Source organism: Sceloporus occidentalis, unplaced genomic scaffold (assembly GCF_023333645.1).
Source record: "Sceloporus occidentalis isolate IW3139 unplaced genomic scaffold, rSceOcc1.0.p SCAF_3, whole genome shotgun sequence".
Taxonomy (NCBI): Eukaryota; Metazoa; Chordata; class Lepidosauria; order Squamata; family Phrynosomatidae; genus Sceloporus; species Sceloporus occidentalis.
The window spans coordinates 157,291,577-157,309,776 of NW_028316983.1; the positions used below are offsets into that span (position 1 = coordinate 157,291,577).

An 18,200-nucleotide genomic window follows, 5' to 3' on the forward strand; every position below is an offset into this window, starting at 1 on the left:
TCAAAGTATTTTATCTACTTGACTGATGCATTAGCTTCAGTTATAGCAATGCTGCATTTTAGCATGTATTGACAACTCATCTCATCTCATCAGACCTTACTCTCAACAAACCTAACACCGTTTTAGAAAGGCTGCAGTAAATGTATTATGCCAATATTGTTGTTGTTTTAATCTTTTGGGGTTATATATTTCTAAGGAAAACCACTAGTGGAAAAAATGCTGTCTTCCAAGCAATGCATCTTTACTTTTTTTCAATGGAAAAACATTGATAGCTTCCACAGTCACAACTCCCTGAAGTACAATTCAAAAACCACTAGATACATATTAGCCATTCACTGGCATTGATATGATTCATTTTTTCATTTGTTCCTGAGAATCTGGACAACTAAGCAGTTGTATCCCTGTTGTGAATAAAGAAGACATGATGGTTTGACACCTAAATTTGGTGGCAAATTGCTAAATGTACTACAATCAATGCAGAAAGGAACACAATGCACTATACACATGGCTTAGTATCGTGATGAGTATCCTATTAATGTAAGTTCCTACAAGACTTATCCATATGTAAATATAAATCTGATAATATTTTTAAGTGCTAGTTTGGAATTATTAGTGCAAGTGTAACAAAAGCATTTGAAGACTTAATTGACGTAGTGCTATTGTTTCATGGGATTTAGAGAGGTGGCTTGTGAAATACTTGGTAATGCTGTATAACTTCATGACTTGTGAAAAGTGAAAAATCTTGCATTCCTGAGTTACATGTAGTGAACAATTGTACACTTGAGAGACAAAATAAAGTACAAGTGATAAACTTTTTGTCCATTTCATCCACTTTGCCTGGAAACTGTGGCAGGATTGCTGAAGAGGTGAAGTATTCTCATCAGATTCTTATCCATTTAAATGAAAGCAGTCTAGCTCCAGTACAAGTAGGTACAGTATATGTAACTTCTTCCTTCCCCTTCAATGTTTTTATTCAAAACCAACAGTAGGCACTTGTCAAATGAAACAAACAGATCAGATACACTTTGGATACTATAGAAGGATGGATGGATCCTTCCAGAGACCACTTGAAAACTTCTTCCAAAATGTATGCAGTTTTTTTCCCTTTCTTTCAGCAGCTTCATCTGTTGTTGCGATTTCCATTTGGGAGGCCAAACATTTTGATCTATGTTTTTCTTAATACTTTTTATTCAACAAATATTTTCAGTGCAACTGTTGTTGTGCGCCTTCAAGATATTTTTTACTTATGGCAACCTTAAGGCAATGACAAACCTTCTCTCAACAAATCTTGCCAAGAAAATCCCATGACAGAATCTATCATATGGTTTTCTTGGCAAGATTTGTTCAGATGAGGTTTGCCATTGCCTTCCCTTGAGACTGAGAACATGTGACAAGATCACCCAGTGGGTTTCATGGCCAAGCAGGATTTAACCCTGACTTCCAGAGCTGTAGCACAACGTTCAAACTACTACAAAACTCCGAGGTATATGTGACTTCTGATACACAACCTCATCTATCCAAACATTTCATGGGCTTATTTTATTAAATTATAATATAATATTATATTATATTTTTACATTTTATTGTGATTTACTGCTGTGAGCAGCAGCTATTAATATAAATTCATATGGAATTATACTTCTTATTTCATTAATATTTATTCTATTTAGCTTGATTCACAGCTTATGAAAGGTCACATTTCAAAGCTCAGAGAGGGCCTATTGGCCACTGTCAAACTTTCCTGACCTTGTATAACCATTTTTACGAACCTAGCATTGACATTCCAATCACTTCCTTGCTGTTTCAGGATGGGATCATGCAAAACAGAGATAAAATGCAAAGCCATGCTTCCCAGCTAACAATAGCTCTGTAACGGACTGTTACATTTACATAGTAACATACACATATATATTTACTAACCTTCCACAACAGCAAGCCTCCCATCAGGAACGGGCTGAAAACTGTCAAGAAGCAATAGACTGAAGTTGGATCAAAGCTAGAAGCCCAAAATGAGAACAAAATAAATAGTCATATCTATTTGGGAGTTAGCGTTTACTACTAGGAAATAGCAGATGCCATTTTTGTCTTACTACAAAAATATGATGCATCATATACAAATCTTGCGAGACAAAGGACCTTTTCACATGGGAGAAAAGCGTTAATTAAACATGATTAAAATGTAGTAATAGCGTGATCGGGGGGGAGTATCACATCCCGTGTGCTTCTCCCATTTGTGTCCTGTGCGTAAACTGTAATGGACACATCATTGGGTAATAATCACCCAATGCATCCATTACAGCTTATGCACGGGGCACAAACAGGAGAGGTGCACGGGGGGTGTAATAATCTTCCCCACAATCACGCTATTACCACATTTTAATCACATTTTATTAATGCTTGCCTCCTCTGTGTGAAAGAGCCCACACACAGCTGGTTTTTAATGTTGCTTTTACTTTTGCAGGCTGGCTTGACCTCTTGGCATTAGCAAGTGACAATTCTTGCCTGCTACTTGTATTACCTTTGTTTCACAAAATGCTTCCCAATTTGTGGCTGCTTTTGCAGCTGTCAGGTCAGTACATGGATATTTATCCAGATGCAGTCTTTTATGGAAGCTCCTGCAGAGCACAAGAGTTGACACATTCCCTGCTGCTCTCAGTGACCTGTTAGCATTTGAGCACCAACTTTCAGACTTTTTAAAAAACTACCATTTTGAAGATGGGGAATTTCATCAGACAGATGAGGAAGCATACAACTTCATGGATATATTGTTATGTGCTTTCATGCTGATTCTGACTTATGGGGAATTTACCACTGGATTTTCTTGGCAAGATTTATTCCGTGGAAGTTTCCCCCCCTCTAAATATAGCCTACAACAACTAGTATTCTTTGGTGGTCTCTTTTCCAAGTATTATAGGCCTGATCTTGCTTAGCTTCTGACAACACATTGCTTAACGTCTGAAACCAAGATCTGGTGCAATCAGCATATTAAGACAGGTATATAACATGTATACATGTATGGATATTTGTAGCTGCATGCCTTCAAGTCCTTTCAAACTTATGGCGACCCTAAGGCGACCCCATCATGAGGTTTTCTTGGCAAGATTTGCTCCGAGGGGGGTTGCCATTGCTTTCCTCTGAAGATGAGAAAATGTGACTTGCCTAAGGTCACCCAGTGGATTTCAATGGCCACAACCTCAAACCATTACACCATGCTGGCTCTTATGTACGAGCATGCATGCATGTAATTTTTGCTAAACTATTCATTTAGTGGGGGGAAATGTCTGGTGAAAATTAGAAAACCAGAAGCAAGGGGGTTCTGCCTCCTGCATATCTTTTCCACATGTCAGAAATAAAACTATTCAAAACAATAAATATTTAAGATTATGCAAAATAAAATAATTTATGAAATTTTCAAACATCTACTCAAGTTTCATGTTTCAGTGAGTATTTAGCTGAAAGACTGGATGCACTGTGATGATTTTTTAATATATATATTTCAGATACAGTGAAAAAAATTACCTGTTAACAGAAGCTATGTTTCCAGTACCAAAAAAAGCTGCCACTATGAAGAAAAGCTGCACAGGCTAAGGAAAATATACAATGAAACACATCTTTAACCTATTTGTTATGTATGAAAGCAGCATGTCTGACAGCACACTTATAAAATAAAGCTAAATATTACCAGGTCATCTCAGGAACATCAAATGAGATCTAATAAGGACTTGAGCTGCAAATCCTATGTATGCTTTACTCAGAATTAAGTTCCATGCATGGGATTGCAAACAAAAATTAGGAAAGCATGTCAATATTAGCTATCTATTATTAATTTTACACACACAGAAAACACATATTTATAAATTAGTGGTCACCTCTTCAAGCATACACTGGCACTAAACTATTTTCTCACAATAAATAAATTTTGGATTTCCCAGTTCAAGCTGTAATTTCTGCTTTTCTCAAGGGAAGGCATAGGAAGGGAGAAAATGCGTAAGCATGTGATATCTGTAACAAATATATGAAGGTGTGGTAAACAAATGTTTGCAGAGGCCCTTAGTACTTTGAGTACATGGTTGCAAACAATGCACTTGTCTGGGTGACAGTTTCCTGAAAGAGATTAAAATATATCCTGCAATCCATTTCTCAGGAAAAGTGAGTCTTCATCCCAACACTGAGAAGTGGGAAATGTGTAAGTTCCTAGATGCTGCTGGACTGTAATTCCCATTAGCTCTGGCCAGCATAACTAGTGGTGAGTTACCATGTGAACAACAGTCCAATAACATTCCCCACTCTTGTATAGCCAACTGCATCAGCATCAGTTCATTCCCTTCTGTATCCTGTCACTTCATTAAAGCCACATGGTTTTAAATATGTCAACTGAAGCAGTAGAAGCAGTAGCTGAAAGATTCAGACAATATAATTATTTTGACCAACCAGCTTATTTTTATCAACCACTATAGCATTTTCAAGAAAGTGAGAGCAAGTCCCCTTTGTCTGGTTAAGCCAGGCCTCATTACCTTACTGTTGAGACAGGGTTAATGACAGAAAGTTCTGCTTGTATGGCAGTTTAAAGGAAGGAGGGGCCAGTATGACTTCTTGTCCTTCTCCCAAACCTTCAGCCTCCATCTTTATCTCTGCAAATATAGACACCCATTACTATCCCCAAAAAGCTTTTAAAATTATTTTTAGGTCTGTTGGCGGCTTTTTTGGGAGGGGGATAGACTTAAAATAGATTGAGTATCCCTTATCTGTAAATCTAAGATACTCCAAAATCCAAATTTGTGCCTATGGGTGGCCAAGCTATTTATACTTTTATTTTCTGATGGTTCAGTGTACACAGACTTTGTTTCATGCACAAAATTATTAAAAGCATTATGTATAAAATACCTTCAGACTATGCTGATTACCTTCAGGCTATGTGGATTTGGTATGAATTTCATGTCTAGACTTGGGTCCCATCTCCAGATTCCTCACTATGTATATGCAAATATTCTAAAATTTAAAATACAAAATGCTTCTGGTCCCAAGCACTTTGGATAAAGGAGACTCAACCTGTATATTGATGTAGCTTTCCATAGTGTCAAGGAAATATGATTACAAATAAATTCAGAGCAAGAATCTCTTGTTGTTGGCATTGTTGCTGTATGTCTTCAAGTTGTTTCCGACTTATGACAGGCCTAAGGCGAACCTATCATGGGGTTTTCTTGGCAGCTATCAGAGGGAGTTTGCCATTACCATCGTCTGAGAGAGTATGACTTGCCCAAACTCACCCAGTGGTTGGCTCAGCCAAGATTTGAACTCTGGTCTCCACAGTCCTAGTCCAATGCTCAAACTACTATACTAAGCTGGCTCCCTAATGAGTGTTTATCCCATCTTTACCATTCAGTAACTGGATAGCCAAAAAAGTGCAAGAGTCAATATTCTTTCTGCTGAAATTTATAACTATACAGATATTTTAAACCCTATGGGAGAGAAGGCAAGAGGAAGAAAAAGAATAGAACAAAACAAAATGATCAGGATGCTGACTAATAAAGATGCTAAACAGTCATAATGCTAACCTGCATGTGGAAGATTAGGTTAACAGAGGCTTCAGGCAATGTATGGGCAACCTGAAGCACTGGGATCAAGGTGGCCCCACCCTGACATCATGAGGGCCTCAACCTAATTTGAATACAAATTTGAATATGAAAACTCTCCTCAAAAAGCCAGTTCAGGTTTCTGCAAGTGTCATTTGCCCCTTCTCCGGTAACCTACTTGGTGAGGAGAAAGGAGTAGAAAGAAACAGAGGGCGATCCCCTACCTTTCCTCTTGCCCTATCCACCAGTGGCTTCAGCCCTGCCTATTGAGTCTTCTCCCAGAAACAACTGTGTTTTTTTCAAAAAATAATCTTCACACACAGCCCCAACAGGAAACTCATTCCACTGCAGCATGGGCATCTGTGCCATAAGCTGAGGCTCGAGTTTTTGCTACAGCGCCAAAAGGATACGAAGAAAAAAGATCGCCTGATGTCATCCACATGGAGTTGTCGAAACTGTGTTATATCGGTAGTGTTTGAAAAGCTGAGCACAGCAAGCTATAAAGAAAGCGTAAGAGAAATCAATAAAAGAAACATCAGTTGGTATCACATTGATATTAAAAGGTGTATTTTCCAGGGAGAAAATGAGAAATTAAAGAGTTATTCCTTCAGAGAAGCCATCCTGTATTGCAATGAAAGCCTCTTCTCCTACAGTTTTATTATACTTTAATGACTCTCTCAAGAAAGTTATCGTTCAAGGAGGATGATCAAGTGGAAATACTTCTGCTGCCTTAGGTAACGAAATAACTCCCTGACCTTTCCATTAGCTCTGTTATTTTCTCTTCTTTCATCCACATGTACTAGAAAGTGACATATTTTTGCAATTCACAAAAGTTGATTTTGTAGTTCTCTGATAAGGTATGGAGGGAAAGAATTGAGGTGCCAATTATCACTACAGATGAACTTGCTTCCCTCCTGTGTAATTAACATGTATAAACTAACTATACATCTTACTGCAATGCAAATGCTAGTATCGTCTCTCTTCCCATTAGGAAACATCTAAGATTCAACTCAAATCTATCTCCTTGAAGTTTCTGCCCATCAGTTCTAGTTCTGCTCTCCAAAGAAAATAACATGTATGGTCTATCTTCTGTCTGATGGCCTTTCAAACATCCTCTGTGTCCTTAATCTTACCTATTCTGGCCTACATATACCCAGATCTTTCAACTGTTCCTCTTAGGACTTTGTTTCCAGACCCTTCAGTGACCTGGCTGCCCTTCTCTGGACATGTTAAGATAGCCAGTCTTCTTAACATGTGGTAATGTGGTATCCAGCACCAGACACAGATGTGGTCTGATCAGCACAGAACAGAGTGGTACAACTACTTCTCAATATGGGGAGTAATATACTTTACTTTTGGTAGCATACCCTAACTTTGTACTAATCTTCTTTCTTTCTTCTTTTAGAGCTGTTCTGGAAACAGTAAATATTGTTTGATTTCTCTTACTGTCATGCATTGTAGTTTCTCAGAGTATACGCTCTAGGATATCAGTGCAAAGTCTTTAGAATAGGGGTGGGCAACAGCATCCATCACTTTTGGCTGGGATGGCTAGAATTGATGGAATAGTTTAGCAACATTTCCACAGACAAAGTTGTCCATTCCTTTTTCTAGGGATTTTGCTCCAATGGAGTTGCCAATGCATTGCCTGTGTGAATTCAAGGTCCTGGTGATAACTATTTAAAGCTGCAAATGGCTTGAGACTTTGATACTTGAGGAAGCAACTCTCTTTCTATATTATTTATTTTTTCAGTTCATTTGTATGCTGCCTTTCTCCCAGAAAGGGACCCAAGGCAGCTCACAGATAATTTTAAAAAATACAATAAAATTTAAAAACAATGAAAATCGTCGAACTAAAATAGTACAAAATTACATTAAAATATACAAAAGTTTTAAAAAAACACTAATGTATCCACCCCATATAAAAGACACCCTGACATGATTATATATTAAAAGCCGGCTCAGTTAAAAACATCTCAGCTTGCTGGTGAAAAAAAGGGAGGTGGCTAGTCTAGCCTGCCGTGAAAGGGCATTGCAGAGGATAGGAGCAGCCACTGAAAAGGCTCTCTCTTGTGTCCTCGCCAAGCGAGCCTGTGATGGCAGTGTGGAGAAAGCCTTCCCCTGAAGACCTTCATGTCCTGGCAGGTTCATATGGAGAGATACAGTTTTCTATAAGCCTGCTGGAGAACCGGGATCTATTGGAAGGGTCCTCCTCTGTGTCCGACCAGTAGAGGAAATACTTTTTGGCAAAACATGGGAGAGGGCCTTCTCTGCAGTAGCATCCTAGTTGTGGAATTCCCATCCTGAATCATTTTGGTACTAAGTTTTTTAAATTAAAGCCTTTGGGCCAACGTGATTTCATCATGCCTTATGTTTGCATTACAGGCATACCTCAGATAAAAAAGTATGTGTATTTTGGAGTTTTACTTCCTTAACAGAAACATTGGTACTAGATGTAGAAATGATATTGAAAGAATAGGCATAGATTCCTATACCACAGGCACAAAAAGGAGCAGTTTAACATGTTTCAGCAAACTCTATATTCAAAGCAAACATTACACACATGAAATGAAACAGGTAAGCCTTGCATAAGTAAACAAAAATACAGTTGGCCCTTCTTATACACTGATTTTTTATACACAGATTCAAGCATCCACGGTTTGAAAATGTTCCAAAAAAGTATACATTTCAAATATCAAACCTTGATTTTCCATTTTTTATAAGAGACACCATTTTGCTAACTCATTATATTTAATGGGACTTGAGCATACACGGATTTTGTTATACACGGAGGATTTTGGAACCAAACCCGAGGGTATAACAAGGACCCACTGTATTTTGAATCTTCTAGAGACCTTTTGAAAGTTTCTTCAAAACGGCATTCCAGGATGATTTTTTTTTCTTTCAACAGACTCTACTTTTTTAATGATTTCCAATTTGGTGGTAAAACCTATAGATCTACACCTTTTCAACATGCCAGAGTAGCTAGGGAGGTGTGATAATCCGCCTTCCCCTTTTCTTTTTGTTTTGTTCTTCACGCATGCTCAATAAGCAATTCTGGAGGCAGCTGTTTACCTTGCCTGCTATACATAAGCACACACGGCTACAGTAATAATAATAATAATAATAATAATAACTGTTCATTTATATACCACTTTTCCACAGGATCAAAGCGGTTTACATCACAAGGTTACGACCAAAGTCATAGTACAACAAAAGGCAATTAAAAATACGATACTATTACAATACATTAAAAGCAGTTCAATAAAATTATCTAAAAACATTCAATTAGTTAAAACAGAATTATGTACAAATGGCTGAATCAGATTGGGGGGTGAATTCACTAAAGAGAGTCGGCAGGATAAGCTTGTTGAAAGAGGTCGGTTTTTAATGCCTTTTTGAAGGCTTCCAATGACCCGCTAAGGCGGATCTCTTCTGGGAGGCCATTCCAGAGGGAGGGCGCTATGGCTGTATAAGCCCTTTGATGGGTTGACGCAAGCTTCACCTTAGGGTGTTCAAGTAATAGCTTCCCTGTTGTTCTAAGGGTGCAGGGCGGATTATGTGGGGAGAGGCGCTCCCTCAAGTAACTCGGGCCCGAGCCAGTAGGATGACCTAAAGGAGAATCCCATTATTTCCCAGGTCAAACCTTATTGTATTGTTTACTACAGACATGCTGGTGCAACTCCACACTGAAAATCTGTCTTTCTCCATGTTCCTTCACTCTCCTCCCAATGCCAATGCTGCCAAACAACAAACAAACAAGAACGTCCTACAGGCTGGAAAAAAGACAAGAAAGGGGGAGCTGGGCTGGGCTCCTGTTAAAAAGGCTTTGTAAAAAGAAACTTCTTTGTCAGAGGCTTTGTTAACTGAGGTATGCTGGTTTTTAAAGTTGTTTTAAATGGTTTTAAATAGTTTGTTTTTTTATTGATAAATTGTTTACTATATTTTTATTCTTTCAAAATTATTGCTATTATTTAATTTTAACTTGATTTGATTGTAAGCTGCCCTAAGGTCATGAGATATAGAGCAAGATGTAAATTATCTAGTAAATAACCAAACCAAACATATTCAAACTGGTTGTGCTATCATCACCCCTGGAGCTTCTGTTTATGGTGGTTTCTGGCCATGGCTAGAGAAGCTGTTCTAAACCACTGACTAGATACCACCGCATTACTAACTCCATCACACCAGAAACAATACATTCAAAAAACAGTGATCAGACAATTATTGCCCAAAAACTGGGGGCGTGTAGCAAAAGTGACCCTCAGGATCAATGTAGCTACACTGAAGTGTTACCTTTAGCTTAAGTGAAACTCCATGAAGCTGTGCTGCTTCTTGCTCCACATTTATCCACACAAACATCAACGAGGCTAAGGCCAGAGGGAAAAGAGCTTCATACCTACATGAATATATAGTTTGACAGCAACTTAACATAAAGAAGTAAGCAAAGCATTTCATTTCTTCACCAACCTCCCCTTATATAAGGAATGCTTATATCGAACAACCAGTGGCCACGCTGAAGGTGTGGTCTCTGTGGTCAAGCAAATATACAAGTCATTTGTATACAGCGTATCTTAAAAAATGGTGCAATGGTAAAGATGTTCTCATCAGTGTTGCCTCATTCTTTTTAAATCATCCATTATTGTTCTGATGAACACAATCAGGCCAGACAGTTGGGGAACATTTTGCACTTATTTGACCGTTCTCTCTTAATTTGAAATTTTTTAATTTCACCTGTGAACATGAACTTGGAGGTGCTAAAAATAGAAACTGAATAACAAAACTTTGCTTTTAGTTGTCTCCTTGTTATAATCTTTTATTCTCATTTCGGCCTTTGTCATGTTCTACCTGTATGTTTGTGTTCCTGGGCTACCAAAAAGTGTCTGGGAGTTTAATGCCAACTGCTGGCAAAATGCTTGCTCCAAGGGTATGAAACAATAGCTGTTTCAAAATTTCATGCACACACCCAACCACATGCATGGAACATTTGTTTTACTGACTGAACATGATGGCAGACTTGCAAGAACCCAGTTAAATAAAATATATGACTTCAAATATCTTAAGCTATCAGGTAGGGGGAACCCATTGGAATTTCATATACTGTATAAAGAAAATAATTACCCTGTGCTAAGCAGAAGGTATGTTGACATCAAAGAAAGAAGTATGCTCAGCAGCCGCAGGAAGAGAAATGTGGGGCTTAGCAGTGGTACTATCAAGGACGAAGCTGCAATGAAGAGAATATTGTTTGTCAAAGCAAAAATAGGTGAATAACTCTTTAGTGGTTCTCAAAGGCAAAGAAGAACGGTTTGCGTTCATGTTCCTGCAAGCGAAGGATGCAGGAGACAAGCAGTCACGAGGTCCCTTTCTTTTCTCCTTGATGAAAACTGGATTGTTCAATCATACATCCAAATAGATGCATTTGCCTGAACGATAGTTTCCTGGACAGATTTATAACTGTTCTCTATGTAGCTCACTTCTCGGGAAAGGTCAGACTGCATCCTCCAGCTTGTGTAATGCACCCTCCCTTCTGTATCCTAACATTTTGCTAGATACACATGGCTTTAAACATGTCAGGTAAACTAATAGTAGCTATATAAGTGAAAGATCTGTAAGGTGTAACATTTTGGCTTGATAAGTTCCCACTATCAAACAGGTAAAGCAAAACAAACAAAGGTGAAGGAGGAGGGAACCTGGATTCATGACTAAGGAAGCTCGGATTTCAACTCACTAGCTGATCAGCTGGGGGAGGGGGTCAATCTGTCCTACCCACAATTAGTTATATCATATTAAAAATCCAAAGAAAGACAAGTACAGTTTGCCTAGAATTAGTTCCCTTGAGAAGCAGCAAGTTGATGGAAATATCCTGGCCCCAATGTACATGCAGAAACACTCAGAATCTATGTCCTAGATCAGAGATGGACAGCTTCTAACAACTCAGGAGATGCTTTCAGGCCCTCACACCCACCATGTGGCTGTACCCCACCCAAAAATGCTTGAGAAAACAAAAAGTTAAAATGAAAAGACAGCCTTTCTCTCATTTTGGGGGAGGCAGGGTTGGAAGGCCTTGTTCCCTATTTAAACTGAGGTGGGCAACTCTGCATGGGGGCCAGGGACCAATTCCCTTTCTTCTGATTGCCCCAGGGTCTGTACCTGTCCCCCACCAATGGTCTTAAACATTTCTATCCAAAAATCAACAAACACTTGGGGTGGATGGGTCAGGGGCTTAAGGGTCTAGTGCTAGTGCTTCAAGGACCAAGGGCCACACACAATCTAGGGTCACACCCATGGTTTAAACCAAAAATGCCACTGATCACACTGAAAAAGCTTTACAGAGGTCAGTGAACATGTCCTCAACTGGCAGCAGCTGGCATAAGCAGAACTGTATTTATATGTACTCTGTGATTACATATAAATACAGAAGTATCACTAAGCATTGTCTTCCAAAAAGAAAACAGAAAAGAAAGAAAAGTTCAACACTTGGAGAGGATCCAGTTTAGTTTTCATATATGAATAGCAAAAATATTGATGGAAACAGTTTAGTGCTTCATTATCTAATCAAATCTGCCTGGCCTTATTGGCAGGTAGAACACGTAAAGCAGCCTTGTATCAGATCAAACTCTTGTCTGTCCATCCGTCTGTCCATCTCCTGCCTTCTTCCCAAAAATGGGACTCAAAGTAACTTTATTTATTTATTTTTTTTGGGGGGGGGGGAATCCCACCTCTACCCCAAGAATTTCAAGATGGCATATGTGGTTCTTCCCTGCACCATCTACACTGTGTGGTAAAAGTCTGTGAGAGATTGAAATTGGGGATATGAACTAGTTCTCCCTGCTCTATGCTTAAGATTTATTAACCACTATATTACACATCTAGCAATCCATTGTCATTGATTTTCGCCAGCAACAGCTACCTGTATCCCAGGTCTCATGTGGAGACCTTATCCTTCCCTAAGTATTCAGTCCTTTTGAAATGGGGATGCTAAAGACTGAATCTGAAATCACCTGCATGCTAAGTATGAGCTCTGCTGCTGAACAATGGCCACAAACCACTTCCTTGGCTTATCTCTCTTGTATGATCAGAGAGCTGGGTGCTGCGGCACAGGATGAAACTCCACCCAACAAACCTTACTCCCAGGTTCAGTGCCTGCTGCAGGCTTCAGCCTAGTCAAAGTTATATTCTGAAAGAGCAGAACAGAACTATAAGCAACAGAAAGACCAGCAAACAAATATTCACTCTTCTTACCTGTCAGATCTGTATCTTAGATAACTCATCTTAGATAGCTAGACTTACCTAATGTTGTCCAGCTAATAATCTGATTTATTACAGGCAATCCTTGTTTGCTGCGAAGGCTGCGGTGAGTACTGTTCACCACGTATGCTGACAGCACCAGATTCAGCAACTAATTAAGAAAAGTAAAGTAAAGATACTTCACTTGGGTAGTTACACTGTCTTGCAGTAATTAAGGTTTATTAATTATGTTCAAAGTTAAAGCTAATATATAGATTTCCCTAAACAAATTGTGAATAGATAATAGAAAAGAAATACAAGTAAGGCAGTATGGTGCTGTTGCAGTACAGATTATCGTGTTGATGATGACATTGATTATTATTATGGCTGATAATTTTTTTGTCATGAACAGATGATTCTGGTGAGTTTTTGTCATGAGGCTTCTTTATATGATGACAAACACATACATATCTAAGCAAACACCACAGGAAGCCCTGCAAGTGATAATATACCATTTGAATTACTGGGAGAAACACAGAGCAAAGTGAGGGCAAACAGTAGGAATCACAGCATGGGGGAACAATGTATGATTTCCATCAGAAATCCAGATTAAATATTAAACTAGAATATTTTTACTTGTCCTGTTTAATGTTTAAGGAAAACAAATGAATTAATCTGATCACTTGTGCTAGGATGTTTGGGTTACCACACAACTACTATTTGTTAATGACCACAAGAAAGATAATGACTAATATTGGTATTTTTTGCATTTCTCATCCCCCTGATTACAATCTTTCACCCAAATATATCTATAGTAATCTGCCAAGTGAGTCAACCTCCATGCATCTGATGGAGTGTGGTGTAGCCCATGAAACGGGGACAGCCCTATCATCAGGAAGAGTGAAGTGACGGTCTTGGGAAGCAAGACTGGTGAACTGTGCTACTCCCGCCACTGATAGTATGCTGCCGCTGTTGCCTCAGTTCACTCCCTTACTAACAAACTCCACCTCACACTAGTGCTGTGTTTGCTCAGCCCTCTTCCATCTCCTTGCTCATGTGGCACTGCTGTACCATTTCCTCCTTGCTCCCGTTTACTGCCCTTCCATCTGCCCCAGCCCCTCCATTTCCTGCTATGTCTCTCATTCATGATGGCTGCTGCTTCTCTTTTCCATTGCTGCCCCCTTCCTCTCATTCTTCTTTGCATGGCAATAGAAGCAACAGCAACAGCTATTTCTCATCCCTTTTGCTCCATCTCCCATCTACCTGCTCATGGGGCAGCTGCTGATTCTCCTTGCCATTGCTCTCTGCAAAGAACCAGCAAAACCAAGGCAGGCTTTTAAAAAAGAACAGTGAGGCATCAGACAGGAGAGTGCAAGACAAGGCAACAGCAGCAGCACTCCCAACCACTGCCACACCTCAGATCACAAGAATGCTTGAGATACCACTATCCCTACAAACTAAAACTGGCTAATCTTTAAGGTACCATAAGACTTCTTGTTGTTTTCCATGTTTAGACTGATATGGCTACCTCTCTGAAAAGTTTGGATGGTGTTTCTTTCTGTAAGAAAATATATTTCAAAACAAATAACAATCCAATGAGGTAGACCTGTGTTTCCCCTTTAATACCACCTCTCTATATTTTATTTACACTTCACGATGTAAATCCCTACCTGTCCCATAGCAGCTATTTTGCTTTCCCTCCATGGGAAACATATGGGTTACATTGTAATAAAGGATGTAGTACCTTAAATACTAGTAATTTTGTTACATAATTATGGTGTTTTACCCTGCTTCACATTGCTGCTTTGCCCTGTTGCATTTCCCCCTTTCCCATTCCTGTATGGCTTAGCTCTACTGTTTTCTATGAACTATTTGCTAGTAGCTTAGACCTCAGCTCTCTGCAAATATTTTATTTACACTTTGCAGTGTAAATTCCTCCTTCATCCCCACCTGTCCCCACAACAGCTGTTTTGCTTTCCCCCTATGATCTCAACATATCAAACAATGGCGGGGGGGGGGGGGGGATACACAGAGTAGACACAAAGTGATACAGACCTTTGCTTTTTGATTTCTGTTCCCCCCCCCCCCCATGCAAAATTTACCTGGGAACATGAAGAGGTTCAATTTAAATACCACGGAGGCTTGCTAACCATTGGCTTGCCATCTGTGGATTCAGGCATACATGGACAGCAAGCCCCATTGTCCCCAATGTTGGTGCATGCACACAGCCGCACTAGTGGCAGCATACATTCACGTCGCTATTAGGGACAATGGCACTTGAGATCTCACAATTTTGGGGGATCTACGGGGAAGTGAGACCTAAGTCTAAACATGAAATTCATTTAAGTTTCATATGCACCTCATACACATTCTCTATACACCTTATCCCTCCTCATCCCAACAGTCACTGCCTCTCACTCAGAGGGAGAGAAGAACCTGCAGTACCTTCTGGACTTAATCTCTTTCACTGCCATCCCCTTTTCCTTGTGTCCTTATGTCATTTAGCTTGTAAGACTGAGAGCAGGGAACAGTCAAATTAAAAATTTGTAAGCAACTCTGAGAGCCTTTGTGGCTGAATACCACGACCCAAATACTCCAAATAGCCTGGTTAATTTTATACACATCATTTTTAATAATTTTGTGCATGAAATAATGTTTGTATATACTGAAACCTCAGAAAACAAAGGTGTCACTATCTCAGCCATCCATGTGGAAAATTTAGGATTTTGAAATGTTTTGGAATTCCAGATAAGGGGGACTCAACCTGGAGAAGTAAGTCCTTTAACTAAAACATGGGCCTGTTACAGACTGCCAAAATAAAGCTGCTTCGGGTCTCTTTGGAGGTATGCTGTTTAAATGATGCATGCATCCTAAGAATCCAGAAGCTGCACCAAAGCTGCGCTCCAGTGCTTAGGAATGGAGTGTGGCTTTGGCGCGACCTCCGGACTCTTAGGACCCATGCATCATTTAAATTTAAATGTTGGCAGTCTGTAACAGGCCATTGTGATATTTTGGGGCTCTGTTCACTACAGAAAGCCAGCATGGTATAGTGGCTTGAATGTTGGATTGTGACTCTGGAGACCAGGATTCAGTTCGCAGCTGGCTCATCCTATCTTAGGGTTTTCTTGGCAAGATTTAGTCACAAAAAGTTTGCCCTTGCCTTCCTCTAAAGCTGAGAGAGTGTGACTTACCCAAGGTCATCCAGTGGGTTTCCATGGCTGAGCAGGGATTCGAACCTTGGTCTCCAGAGTCATAGTTCATTGCTCAAAATGCTATACCATGCTGGCTCTCCATACAAAAGCGTAGCAGGTCCAAAACCTAACTATATTTGTGAGATGGTGGTTTGAGCATTGGATTACAATTCTGGAGACCACTTGACCATGAATCCCACTGGGTGTCCTTGGGCAAGTCACACACTTTTTTTTAAAGGTAGAATATTTAGGATCCATCTACTCTTTAGGATATCATTTGACCATATATTCCTGGAACATATTAAGTATTGTCACTGTAAACTCTTAAGCAACTCCCAGAGCAAACTGTTGATTCATACTTATGTAACTGTATTTCATGCCTGATTTTGCTCAGACTGAATAAATAGGAGAACAAAAAAGTAGAAAAATGAGGAAGACTTCTACCAGAGTTTATTTAAGAGGGAGATTTGTCAATATGAGTCAATTTCCAAGCTTTCAGGGTAACAGATTAAAGGGGTAATTAAAGCAGATCACCAAGCAGCAGATATTTGGCAGTGAGTTTTATGCTGGTTTAATGATTTTCACCCAGTGTGCCATCATGTGACAAAATCAAAAGTATTATAGGTTGGTCTCTCTATATTATTTCTCCTACCCTAGCTATCAGTTAAGACTTTAAACTTAACAGATTAATATTAAACTATCCTCCCCACATTTTCTTTCTACAAAAGCCTGAACAAGGACTAGCCAATATCATATAATATATAAAGCTTCAGAGAATGAAAGAATGCAGCAATAAATAGGATTTATTGACTATCATTCTTTTTCCCTTATAAGGTAGTTCCTACCTCTCTGAAAAAGAGAAAAGGAAGTCATTAAAGAGAGTTTATTAGGCAAGATGCATTTTCACGTGTCAAAAAGAGAGCCTAGATTATACCAGCTCAAAAGGAATCTTCAGCCAGTTCCCAAATTGTTTATTCAGTAAACTCCACAGCAAGAAGACAAATTTTGGGATGTATTTTTCCAACCAGCCAACACTACTTATTACATAAAACCAGAGTTTGTAAAAATTACTTTTTTTGCAGTTCTGCATCCCTGGTCAGTCCAAAATGTAACCTTTGTATTAGTATTTGTGATGGCCAGTGGTAAGATAGCTTTGAAATGAAATCAGTATGAAAGCCACACAGTTAAACACAGGTGGACTGCCACTGGGACTTTACATATATTGGTTTGTTCCTCTCCAGACAATTTCACTTTTGTTGATTTGTAAAAGTACAAATTCCAGGATTCCATAGGATGGAGCTACAGCACTTGATGTGGTGTCAAACTGCATTACTTTTACAGTGTAGCTGCACCCTAATTCTATGTAATTCTAATTCTATGTAAGCTCAGAGCCAGAGTAGATCAGGCAGCTTGTAAATGTATACTTGGGTTTTTTTCTCCATCAGTATGCACAAGATTACTTCATACACTGCATTTTAGATATACCGTACTCAAATGATGTACCTAAATGTACATTTAAATACTGAGTATAGCAAGCAACTAAAACGTATTTGTTACAAACACCTGTCAACGTAGGTACATATGCTCCCCAGGGAGCTTTACTATATTTGGCAGGGTCACTGGAACCAAACCTGATGGCTTTCTACTGAACAACATCTGAAAGGGCCTTGATGCCTTCTCAGTCACATGTGAAACTGTTCTGCAGCAATTACAACTGTTCTGCTTCTACTGTTATTTAATGCTATTTAAACATAGTCAGATATATTCTGTTGTCTTACAGGATTCTTGTTTTAAAGGATTATCTTGTTTCTTTAAAAAAGATAAGCACATCCTTCATACCAGATAGCTTCAAGACAAAGTCATTTAACCAAAACTAGACCACCAAACTGATCATGCTTCTATAGTCTCACACACACTGAAACATGGCAAGCAGAGGAAAAGGTGAATTCTAAACTAGAGATTGATTTGAAAAAAAAAATGCTCCTCGAGGCAGGATTCCTTTCATACTTAAAAAAAAACACACCCTACTTTACTACAAACTCAAAATCTTAACACTACTTAATTACATAGCTAGAAAGTTCCTGGCTCCCATTTTCCCACCACTGAACTTTACTGCAATCAAATAAAATTTTCCTGTAACAGGTAACTATGCTGAAATAACAGCAGCAGCTACAAATCAGTTACTTTCTTTGTGCGCATCATTTGCAATGTT

The 18,200-nt window shown here is 39.1% G+C and overlaps 1 protein-coding gene across 1 annotated transcript in view; it reads right to left on the minus strand.

The window, feature by feature from the left end:
• LOC149316969 (GPI ethanolamine phosphate transferase 1-like) overlaps positions 1-18,200 on the minus strand; it is a 92,902-nt gene that overhangs the window by 29,171 nt on the left and 45,531 nt on the right. The window contains exons 20-25 of the mRNA XM_089516601.1: positions 12,861-12,969; positions 10,692-10,794; positions 9,867-9,969; positions 5,984-6,070; positions 3,520-3,575; positions 1,921-1,996 (exon numbers count right to left, since the gene is read on the minus strand). Of these exons, the coding sequence (XP_089372727.1) occupies positions 1,921-1,996; positions 3,520-3,575; positions 5,984-6,070; positions 9,867-9,969; positions 10,692-10,794; positions 12,861-12,969 (534 nt within the window). The remainder of the gene's footprint in view (positions 1-1,920; positions 1,997-3,519; positions 3,576-5,983; positions 6,071-9,866; positions 9,970-10,691; positions 10,795-12,860; positions 12,970-18,200) is intronic.